The following is a 12,058-nucleotide window of genomic DNA, read 5'->3' on the forward strand; positions in this document are numbered from 1 at the left end:
TACAGGGCTGTTGCAACTGCACTAATGAATCAGAGGAGATGCTATGCAATTCTAATGTACCAGCATCACCATGCTGGTCACTGAGTAGAACCCTGGGGTGCTGCAAATGCTATATACATGCACCAGTCTCTCACACTTGTTTCCCTCCTTTTCAAGGTCAGAGAAGAGTCTCACCCACAGTTGCCCAGCACTGTGCTGTGTAACGCACCTGGCTGCTATAGCAGCCTTGTTGCCAGCCTTGAGCCAGGAGAGTCACCTGAGGACTATATTTCCAGCAGCAGTGGGACCGGTTGGCGCTCTGACAGCACCATCAGCACAGGATAGAGGAGAACGAGAGCAAAGCAAGCATGTTATTATCCACACACACCCTGCCCTGCATCTACATCTGAGTGCCACTTCCCTTAATTCCATGGGAAAACGCCAGTCAGGTTCTTCAAACATGAGAATTGTAAGATATGTATCTTAAGATGGGGAAACTTCTCTACAAAAGCAGAAATCAGCTCCAGCAATCACAAATATTGTCTATAGGCAATATTTATTTAGTTATAACTTAAAGCCTTGCGTTCCTAAGACCTAAGTATACAGAGGCATCACATCACCTCTTTGTAGTGCAAGAGCTGTCCCGCATGTTGCAGCTTTTCTCCCTTTGTTCTCTTCTTTCTCTTACCACTCTTCCTTTACTACTAGTTCCTTCCTTTACTTCCTTCCTGTTCTATCAGACAAAACCAGTAACTTTTGTCTAGAAGAAAAAACAGCCGAAAGTCTTGTCATATCCGGATGCGAGCTAAAAGGTATGCCTGCCACCTGTAAACATCTGAAGCTTACAGTTATAGAAAGGAAGCACACTAAAAAAACTGAGGCAGTAAGTTCTTATTTACCCAGAGCTGTCATTGACAAACAGCCTAAACAAGTATTTCTCACCCTTTAAGCGGTGAGGTGCCTGAAAACTGCTAAAGATCCCCAGACCTCAATGTGTTGGAACCTGTGATAAATTGAAGAAACAATCCCTGATATCATGCTATACTAGGGACTCTCGCATTGTAGCGTGAGCCAATTTAATGACTAGCTTGGCAAGTTTCTCCAAGTACTATTGTATTTTACTTTTGCAGGCTTTTATTTAGTTATTTAATTAGGGAAATGTATATTCTGCCCTTTTCACAGTGTGGTCTCAAGTTGGGTTCTAACCGTCATGCCTTGAATTATTTGCAAGTATTCCAGTTAAAAATTAAGTTTGTGGACAAGATTGAAACTGTCGTTAATGGGAAGAATTGCCGTGATAAAAATGAATGTCCTACCAAGGATGCTGTTTTTATTCCAAGCCATACCAATTTTGGACAAACTGGATTGCTTTAAGAAATGGCAAAAGGACTTATCAAAGTTCATATGGCAGGGCAAAAAGCCAAGAATTAAGTTTAAGATCTTAACAGACTCTAAAGAGAGAGGAGGCTTTGCCCTGCCGGACTTAAGACTTTACTTCGAAGCAGCGGCCTTTTGCTGGTTAAAGGACTGGTTTAAACTAGAGAATGTTGATGTATTGGACTTGGAAGGGTATGATAATATGTTCGGTTGGCATGCATACCTTTGGTATGACAAGGCTAAGATCCACAGAACTTTTAAGTCTCATATAGTTAGAAAATCCTTATACCAGGTTTGGTCTAGATATAAAGACTTGTTAGAGAGAAAGACCCCTAGATGGATCTCTCCAGTGGAGGCCAAGGCCTACAAGAGACCGAACATGTCTGCAAACTGGTTAAGATATATGGACATATTGCAGCAGGAAGGGGACTCTTTTAAGCTAAAAAGCTACGATCAAGTGAAAAGTCAGGTCCCCGACTGGCTGCATTATCATCAGGTATATGAAACATTCAAAATGGACAAAAAAGTTGGTTTTCAAGTAGAAAAATCAAAACTGGAAACAGAACTGATAGAATCGAACTTTAAAAACCTTTCCAAAATGTATAATCTTTTGCTAGAGTGGCATACGAAAGATGAATTGGTTAAATCGTCAATGATAAATTGGGCGAAAGATATAGGACACAATATTATGATGGATGACTGGGAGGGATTGTGGCAAAAAGGTATTAAATTCACTGCTTGTCATAGTTTAAGAGAAAACATAATGAAAATGGTTTATAGATGGTATTTGACACCAGTTAAGATAGCTAGGATGAATACCAAAATGTCAGATGTATGTTGGAAATGTAAACATGCGAAAGGTACCTTTTTTCATATGTGGTGGTTGTGCCCAGCGGTAAATGCTTTCTGGGATAAGATTTATAACGAACTCAAGAAGGTAATGAAGGTTACCTTTTGTAAGAAACCAGAGGCATTTCTCCTGAGCATAACCAATGAAGAGATACCCAGTCAGGATAGAGTGTTTTTTATGTATGCCACAACAGCAGCTAGAATCTTATTGGCAAGAACATGGAAAGGCGAAGAGATACCAACGGTGGAAGAATGGCAGATGAAGATGATGGAATATATGGAACTCGCAGAGCTGACCGCCAGAATCCGGGACCAGAGGGAGGAGAAGGTGTCAAGGGATTGGAAGAAATTTAAGGATTATTTAGTCAAAACAGTAAAATTGAATATTTGAGCAGAATTAAATAGAATAGCGGCTTTAGTAGATATATGTTAGATAAAATTGTTGGTAAGATATTTTTGTGTGAAAAATTTAATTGTTGGGAATTGTGTTAAGATTTGGTGTTAAAGTTAAGATATGATTAAGCAAAGTAAAGTGTATTAAAAATTGAGTTAATGTGAATAGAACAAGATACAAAGCTACCTTGAAGATATATATGATTTTGAAGACAGTGGAGGGAATGGGGGAAGTCCCTCAAAATAGAGAAGATAGTAACAAGAAAAGTAAGAGGATAAATGTTAGTTTAAAGGTTTGTATATGTTTCTTTTTATTGTGATTGTTTGATTATGTTTTTGTGTTGTGTTTATGTATTGTATTTTGTATTTTTATATCGTGAATGTTGTTGTTTATGTTATGTTTTCCCTTTGTCTTAATAGAAAACAATAAAATCTTATAAAAAAAAAGAGAAAAAAAAAATTAAGTTTGACTGAAAGCTTTTGAGTGTATTTGAATATAACATTCAAATGACATTAAGGTTGCAATCCTATACACATCGACCAGGAAGTAATCCTACATAATTCAATAGGGCTTAACTTCTGAGTAGACATGCATAGGATTGCACTATAAGGAAGCTTTCCCTCTTCTTCAAACATTTACTTTAGCCATTGGGAGAAAAACTGGGATGTTTATACCATATTGGCCTGAATATAAGCCTCACTTTCCCCCCAAATTCCAGCTGTGAAAAGTGTGGCTTATATTCACGACCTTATGGTATTATGCAGCCAGGAGTGCGGGGCACAGTGAGGAAGGGAGCAGCTTATATTCGGGTATTTTTTCTTCCTCCCCCCTCCAATTTTAAAGGTGCGGCTTACATTCGACTGCAGCTTATATTCAGGCCAATACGGTAAATCATGTAAAATTAACATGGCATCCTTTTTAAACTTCAAATCTCAAATTAGTTTAAGAAAACTGTCCAGTTCAAAAATTCTAGAAAATCCATATCACTGATGCCAATATTACCAGTCTTCAAGCTAAGTATGAGAACCAAGCATAGTGCCTGACTGGTCCAAGGATATCACATGAGCCAAATCAAGATGCCTGATCAACTACTACTGCATAACAGGTAGACATTAAACAGGTGCAGGTGCTATTTTTGCACCATGGAAATGCAGTGGAGTGAAAAATTGTGCCTGCTAAACTTTTGCAACCTTCTTTTAAAGCAGACACTGCCAGAGGTGGAGGAAGTGCCTCAACTCCCTTAGGAGAATTTGCTCTGTTGCCTGGAGGGAAACAAAACAATCAACCTTCCTCCTGACTGCAGCCACCCAGCTCCTCAGGTAGTTCCAACCGGTTTGTGGAATTCCCCTTCACCCACCCACGAACTGTCCTTTCTTTTCTGTGAACTGGGTGGCAATTGGAGTCAGGCCAACCTTTGAGCCCCTGAGTCATGCTGCGGAAGGATTCTATTACAGAGGCACCCTGGAGCATATAAACAACTCCTGGAGAAAGAGCAAAAAGGGCGTGTGGGAAAGCTGTTGAAAAACGGAGGTGAAAAATGCACTTGGCAATCGGGACAACAGAAGAGGAAAAACGAAAGTCACTTCTTGCCCCGCCCACTCCAGCTTGCAGGATTAAAGCACCTTCTACCGCAGAAACTGCTAGAGGAGATCGCCTCCACCCTATTGGTGGAAAGTAAGGCTCGAACTCCTACTGGTTCGGATCTCGAGAAGCTACGCTTCTTAGTTGACAGGAGAAAGGTGCTCTGCAAACGCTCTCGTGTTTTATATCAGTACTTCCCGGGGTTCCAGGCAGTAGCCCTTGGACGAAATGTGCACGTTGCCGAGCTAAAAATAAAATACGGATTTCTGTCTAGTCACGGTTCCTTCCAAACCTATCTCTTTCTGTCCAACACAGAAGAAAAGACATATCCGTCCTACGCATCTAGGAAGACAAATGTGCTTTCCCACCCCCACCCTTTCCCCGGGTAGTTCAGAAGACAGCATTTCAGCAGGGGAAACCCACCCACACACCACGGGGGGAAACCCACTCGGGGCATTTCGGTTACTTCAGAAAATGGGGAAACAAGCGAGGCACACTTTCAGTTTCGCAAGGCTTCGCTTCGGCGGCGCCGTCAGGGCTGACGTCCAGGGCCCCGCTCGGCACAAGGAGCGGGAGGGGGCGTCCCAATACGGTGCAGAGCTGGCGCCCCCCCCATTTTGAAGTAACCGAAGTAACACGCGCGCGCACATTAGCAGCTAAAGGGCCGCGCCCCTCACCCCTTAGCAAAAAGCATCTGTTAAGTCTATGGAATGTAACTGCACCAAGGTGAGACACTTCAAAAAACAAAAACCCCACCTAGAAACTTGCACCGCGCCACGAGGAGGGGCTTCTCCCCACCAACCATCAAGAACTTTGCGCGGGGATTTTTTTCCCCGCCTTGTGGGGTTGCGCCAACGTTGGCCAGCACCAGGTTCCTCGCGGGGTTCCCTCGCTCGGTCCCCAGAGTGCGCGGCCAAATTACCGGCCAGGCTGCGGCTCTTACCTGAGGAGCAGCGCGCGCCGCAGCACAGCAAGGTGGCGAGCAGCAGGGGCGGCAGCAACAGCTGCAGCCGAGCTTCCCGGCAGGTGGTGGGCAGGAAATGTCGACGCGCCCCCCTCTTCATCCTCCCCGCAGCGGACGGCAGAGTTGCAGCTGTAAGTGCGGAGACGGGCCCAGAGAAATGCTGCCCCTCTACTCCTCCTCTGGGTGCTTCCCAGGCGCTCGGTCCCCGTCGCCACCGCTGCCGCAGCGCCAATGACAACGGAGCGCAACCTATTGGCGGACGTCCAGGGCCAATCACGGTTTTTTTTTCGCCTTGCCCCGGTCTTAAGGCGCAAGTTGTTGCCAGGAGAAGATAGGCCGAGCAGTGCGCGCGGATGGTGAGGAGTTGCTACCCGTATATAAGCGCTCGTATTTCTCTCTCTCACACCCACTCCTTCGCCTTAAAGGGGCCTAAGGCTGTAGATAAGGCGAGGTCCCGCGATGAGAAGTTAAGATACCGAAAGTAAACAAGCTGCAACAGAAAAGAGTACAAGAGAGCTCTGCAAGAGAGATGAACCCCAGTGCGTAGGAGTTTTAACGGTTTAACAGCGAGGCAATAGGGCTGACAGAATATAGGTGCTGGGGTGCTTGAGGAGGGTGGTATATACGGTGCTTTTTTCTGGAGGGACGCAGGGGTATGCACCCTAAACATTTTGTGAATCTTTGTACAGCACTTTAGTCCATTTACTGTATTTATTTTTCCTGATTTCAACTATAAAATGGTGATTTTCTTGAGTCAAAATGAGAATACCCCTAAACACTTTTTAAAGAAAAAAAGCTGTGTGTGTGTTTATTTGCAAGGCTGGGGCTCCTAGGCTATTCTCCAGCAGAGAGTTGCAGTAACAGACTTGTTTCTTTATAGAAACAGTTACAGCCCCATTTTAAATAGTCATAGGGAGGAGAATCCCCCCCCCCCCATCCTATTCCTTTATTCTGTGGGGTCACTTTTGTATTCTGGTTTTTTTTTTTTTAAAAAAAGCAACAAACATTTTTGGGAACAGTTTATTAAAGCAACCAAGAGGAAATAAGCTGAACACTTCTGGAAATAAAGTGATGCGAGACAAGCCAGCAGTTTGCTTCCTTGCCCTTCAGGAACACCCCCTTCAGACAAATGTTTTTTCTTCCTTTCCTTAGCCCCTGCCTCAAGGACTAAACCAAGAGGCTGGAGAAAGAGGGAACCAAAAGTAGTTTCAGACACAGATAAAAAGGCACAAACATTTTAAGGATAAACTGGAAGAGGTTCTCCGGAGAAGCTCGAGGTGATCTTCAGCCGCTCAGAACCATCCGCACCAACTCTTCATAGTTATTGCAGCCATTGCTGTCTTCATGGCCGGCCACAAGCATCTCTACTTCTTCCTCGGTCATCTTCTCCCCTAGGGTGACAAGCACATGGCGTATCTCTGCTCCCGTGACCTTCCCGTTGCCCTCCTTGTCGAAGACCCTCAGCCCCTCCACATAATCCTCGAAGCAGCTTTGATCCTTGTTCTTGGCAATGGTCTGCATCATGGGCAGGAACTGCTCAAAGCTCAGTGTCTTTGCCTTCATTTCATTGCTCTTGGGGTTCCCCAGAACTTTCATGACTTCCGCATTGGTAGGATTCTGGCCCAGGGCTCTCATGACATCGCCACACTGGCTGTACAGGATCTTGCCATCTCAGGTTCTGTCAAAGAGCTGGAAAGCCTCCTTGAACTCAGCGGTCTGATCTTCCGAGAAGTCGCACATGATTCCGGCTGCTCGCAGTTCCTCCGTATTCTGGTTTAATGGCTCAAGCCTAACTGTATAATCTGAGGTAAGTGCTACTGAATTCAATGGGGCTTGCTTCCAAGAAAGTAGAACCTAACTAGGATAATTTCCAAAATTAATTACAGAATTGCAGCATGCACAGTTCAAGCTTGCCACCCTTTCCCCTATTTCAAGGGAAAGTTCAGTATTCAGCAGATACTAAACTTAAAAACCTAACAGCAGGGAGGAAACCTAGTGCAGCTTTTGTCCAATTTCCAGGGTATGGGTTTCCTATGAAAGTACCATTACAGAGGGAGAAGTCCTTCTTTGATTATTCCTCCACATCAGATTCTTCCCATGCATAGCCAGGTAGTATGGTTAAGAGTGAAGCCACAGGCCACATGGGAGAAACCCAACCAATAGTTCATCCTCACATTCATAACACACCTTCCGGAAACTGAAATTCCTCACACACCCTCAGTGGTAATCCCAAAGTGGGCTATTATGGCTGACCTACCAATAGTTCAGAATGTGGTGACAGCATTCTGGTATTTATACTGTTTCAATGACCCCTACCATGGGGTTTGCCTTTTCCACAGCTGCCACACACTGAGTCCACACTGGGTCAATATATGCCGTGAGCTATCCACTACAACCCAAAGGTCTTGTTCCTGGTCAGTCACCACCAGTTTATATCCCATGAATCACTTTACGCTTGCTTACACTGAGTTTCATTTGCCATTTTATGGCACATTCACTCAGTTTGGAGAGTAAAGGCTTTACCTGGGGGTACGCCTCCTTGAGCACACCACAGTGGGACCTTCTGAGTAAAGATGCATAGGATTGCATTAAAATAGTATGGCTGCAACTGATTAACTTGTTCGATCAAAAATTAACCTTTCGAGCAACTTATAAAGATGTTCCTGATTATTTGGGTAACTTGCATGTGTGTGGGTGTGTGGGTGTACTTTTTAAGGAGGGGAATAATATAAGTAAATACTTAGATAAATGCCAGGTGACAGGTGTCGTTTTGGAAAAAAGACTCTTTACAGAGAAGGGCTTTGCTCTTCTAAGATGCAGCACATTCATTAATCATCTAAACACAAAAGCGCAATATTTTACATGTCCACTCAGAAGTAAGGCTATATAACATTTGCCAGCTTAAAACACAGCTAGGCCATTCAATCTGGATCAAAGCTGGTTTTGGGGGAAGTGCATCAAAACACAGTATTTCATAAGAAATTACAGGATAGATATGGCTTGTGGCTAATGCCACATGTACAACTGCTACCCAAAGTGCTGGGAGTGCACTGGATGTAGAGTACACAGTTGCTATGTGTACACACTACTGCTTCCCAAACCCATGGATGGAGCGCACTGGATGCAAAGCCAAAAGGGGTGTGTACAAAGCCTAAATCACATTGAACAGTAGAGCTTACTCCCAGGTAAATGGGCATTGTATTGCCATTTTAAGTTTCTCTACCCACTTACTCGACTGGGACGCGGGTGGCACTGTGGGTTAAACCACAGAGCCTAGGGCTTGCTGATCAGAAGGCCGGCGGTTCGAATCCCACGACGGGGTGAGCTCCCATTACTCGGTCCCAGCTCCTGACCACCTAGCAGTTCGAAAGCATGTCAAAGTGCATGGTACCGCTCCAGTGGGAAGGTAAACGGCGTTTCCGTGTGCTGCTCTGGTTCGCCAGAAGCGGCCTAGTCATGCTAGCCACATGACCCGGAAGCTGTACGCCAGCTCCCTTGGCCAGTAATGCGAGATGAGCGCCGCAACCCCAGATTCGGACACGACTGGAACTAATGGTCAGGGGTCCCTTTACCTTTTTACCCACTTACTCGAGAGTAAACCTCATTGAACTCAGTGGGACTTCTGAATAGACATGTATATTGTAGCACTTTAAAGCTATCGATTTTTTCATGTTCCTATTTGTATAGTATTAGTTGATTAATTTATTAAATTAAATGGATTGATTAATCATTTAATTGTTTTATTGATCAAAACAATTAAATCAACCAAGATTTCTGCAACGGGTTGAAGCCCTAACTGGAAGCCATGCACCTTAAAAGGCAAATCTAAATGTGCCAGGACTTTAGAATATGTTGGATAATAATATTTTGGATAAAATGTCCCTTTTATGTCTCATAATTAGGGGTTGATAGCGAGACGGAAAAGAAGAACCCAGTCATTATATCTTTGTATGTAATAGGGCAAACATTCTCCTCTGTGTGGAGCTCATAATAAGATAAAGCCCTGGAAACAGCTAGTTGCAGTGCTGTAAAATTGAATTAGGAGGGACTGTGGAGCAGAAGGCTTGTTTACAATATACAGGGGATAATAATAAATATCTCTGCGAGGAACTAGATGACCATTTCCTAGGAAAACAGAGCTGTAATGAACAACTATTGCTGAACAGCAGGGCAAACAATCAAACTGAATGTAATTAGCAACTCATATATGTGATATATAGAGCGATACGCAACATCATTCCAGCAGATGCAACAGGACTTTCTATTACTTACCTCCTGCAGCCCCCTAGAACTTTTCCTGCAGATTCTTGTAATACACAGCTGACTGCAACCTACTAGATCTTCTGGTTTGAATGAGGCCTGTTAAATACACTTTGGAATAAAACATACCATCCTAAACAGGTTCAGTTTCCCTATATATACTCTTGCAAAAGCCCATCATTAGGGCTTAATTAGCAAACGTGGAAGTACTGGTGCTAAAGCTGGTCATTTTAACTTAAACGGAAGCCCTGCTGCATAATCTAACCTATGCAAAACCTGGTGGTGGTTATGCAGTGGGGGAGACTGGGCTCCCTTTACATGCTCAATGTAACTCTTTTTGTTAATACTTTTCAAGCTCTAAAGTTGATGCTTGCCACTGAAAATTAGGTTGCTTGAGTGAGCCCTGGCTCACATTAAGCCTTGTCTTTTACCTCTGTGTTCTGCTTGGCCTCATTTAACCTCAGTTCATCAGTGTCAACAGTATTATTAAAGCTCACTGTAGTACTGGTATGGTTTACAGTATGTCTCATCAAATCAAAGAAGGAAAGAGAACCATTTCTGTATTACTGAGATGACTTAGATGTAATTGCTCCAGTCCATCATCCCTAATTGCTGTTGTCAGACACTACAGAGGAGCACAACAGGGGTAAGGAGGGAGAACTTATGCCTGAAGAAAGGAAAGGATGAAAATGAGATGACATTCAAAATATCAAGCATGAGCGTGCAAGGAACTCAGGAATAAAGGAGACACTCTTTGGGAGTGATTACGGGGAGTTTCTGCAATATTTTCCAGCAAGGCTTAACCTTACTAGGATATCTTATGGCATTCAGTTCAGTTTTATTTATTTGAGCTATTGGACATAAGCAAAAATAAAATAAGATATGGAATTTAATCTAGCATCTACTAAATTCATAAAAACAAACTGGGCAAAATGCCATTATTCATTTTACAAGCAATCAACTCCTATTCGGATACTGTGTAAAAAATAAATTACGTGATTTCCTAGAGACCATTAAATTACAGAACACAAAAACCAATCTCAAATTTATTCATTTGCTTAAAACACTGTGCTTATTTAAATTACTGCTGCTATGTAGTTCCCTTGAACAGATATCTCTCTTTTGCAGCTGATGACTCAGTTGGCAGAAAATAAATAAATAAGCAAATTCCAGTAATAATTTAATTTAAAATGCATTCTTGATTTTCCATGGAATTCTATTTTGATTTTTAATAATAATAATAATAATAATAATAATAATAATAATAATAATAATAATAATAATTTATACCCCGCCCATCTGGCTGGGATATAAAACCTACAGATAAGAAAATACATGTCCACCAATACAACAAGATACATAGTCACCTCTCTTTTCTTGTTTTAACATTCATTTTAATCCCTGGAAAACATATCAAGAAAATTAGGCTTTCCAGATTATCTGTAATTTGCATATAATTTTGAACATAAGTGATATGTGAAGTTTTGAAAGTGCAATTCACAATTTTATTTCCCCAAAACTAAAACAAAAAAACTTCACAGCTGAAGGACAGGACTATGTTTTTCCTATTCCCTTTATTTTAAACGAGGCAGACAGTGCTGAAAATAACTGAACCATTTATTAATGGTTTCCTAATATCTTTTTATTATACCTGTTTCACAATTACATTCTCTCTCACATACCCACACACACCCCATAGACTCACAGACACACAGAGTTAAACAAATCAGAGCTTGCATCTTTAGAGACTAAATGTTGTCACCCTCTTGTATTTCATCAAGGCTTTCTGAAACAAAGGCTTTAAACAAATGATTTCATCTGCAGGGAGGCTCTTGAGAAGAGGCACCCTTGTGTATGCAACGCTTCAACCAGGCTTTGCTTTTTGCCCTTGGACATACATTTTGTTGCTGCAGCAGTGAAGAGTTTTTATGGGAATGGTCAGGACCTTTGCACGAACACACAGAAAACCTTTTGATAAGAATTAATAAAAGCTAACTGTATAATCCTGATTTGCTTGCACAAAGCTTACAGTGACGTTAGATTATATCCGGTCTTTATTGAGCATACACGTTCTTCTTAATCATTCATTCCAACCCATACTTTTCAGTTAATTTCCATGTCATCTTCCAAAATGCAAAAAGTCTGGCCTATTAAAGGTGCCTGGTTTATGTGTTTTACTGGTTTTTATGTTATGCGCAGTGTGGCAGAAACAGTCACACTGCTCTAAATCCACCACTGTTGTCGAGTGAAGCAAGGTGGGGTAGGAACCCCTGCCCCCAGTGTAAATATATCTCTATTCATATCTATACTTTAGTACCAAGTACTCACATTCTCCCATTTGAGGTTTCTGGCAATGGCATCTTAACATTTAATTTATCTTTAATTGCTCTTTTTGTATGCAGTTTTTCCTATGCACATTTGTTTCTTCATACTCAGTCTCATGTTTAACTCAACCACCTGAAGCTTTGCCATCAACACTGCACAAGGATGGGATGCAAAGCCTTTCATGTATGTATGAAAAGTGCTATGGAAATTATGACTAATTATGACTATTGAACACAACTGTGATGTGACTATGGAAATAGGCAGGCATTTCTAACCCTTGTGTTTTAGGAATTCATGTTCCATCACATGACATTGTTAGTTGTGGAAGC

At 42.2% G+C, this 12,058-nt stretch overlaps 2 protein-coding genes across 2 annotated transcripts in view; both read right to left on the reverse strand.

Moving 5' to 3' along the window:
- LY75 (lymphocyte antigen 75) overlaps nucleotides 1-5,275 on the reverse strand; it is a 53,358-nt gene extending 48,083 nt beyond the window's left edge. The window contains exon 1 of the mRNA XM_033165733.1: nucleotides 5,124-5,275. Within this exon, the coding sequence (XP_033021624.1) occupies nucleotides 5,124-5,244 (121 nt within the window). The 5' untranslated portion in view covers nucleotides 5,245-5,275. The remainder of the gene's footprint in view (nucleotides 1-5,123) is intronic.
- Nucleotides 5,276-6,147: 872 nt separating this feature from the next.
- Nucleotides 6,148-6,905, reverse strand: LOC117055849 (myosin light polypeptide 6-like). The gene has a single exon (XM_033165746.1). It carries the CDS (start codon nucleotides 6,777-6,779, stop codon nucleotides 6,429-6,431), a length of 351 nt encoding a protein of 116 aa, XP_033021637.1. The 5' UTR covers nucleotides 6,780-6,905; the 3' UTR covers nucleotides 6,148-6,428.
- Between the last annotated feature and the right edge of the window lie 5,153 nt (nucleotides 6,906-12,058).

Source organism: Lacerta agilis, chromosome 1, assembly GCF_009819535.1.
Source record: "Lacerta agilis isolate rLacAgi1 chromosome 1, rLacAgi1.pri, whole genome shotgun sequence".
In the NCBI taxonomy this organism is placed as follows: domain Eukaryota; kingdom Metazoa; phylum Chordata; class Lepidosauria; order Squamata; family Lacertidae; genus Lacerta; species Lacerta agilis.

Excerpts from the sequence above, each read along its gene's own strand:
- LOC117055849 (XM_033165746.1), bottom strand. The coding sequence starts at position 6,779 with ATGAGAGCCCTGGGCCAGAATCCTACCAATGCGGAAGTCATGAAAGTT.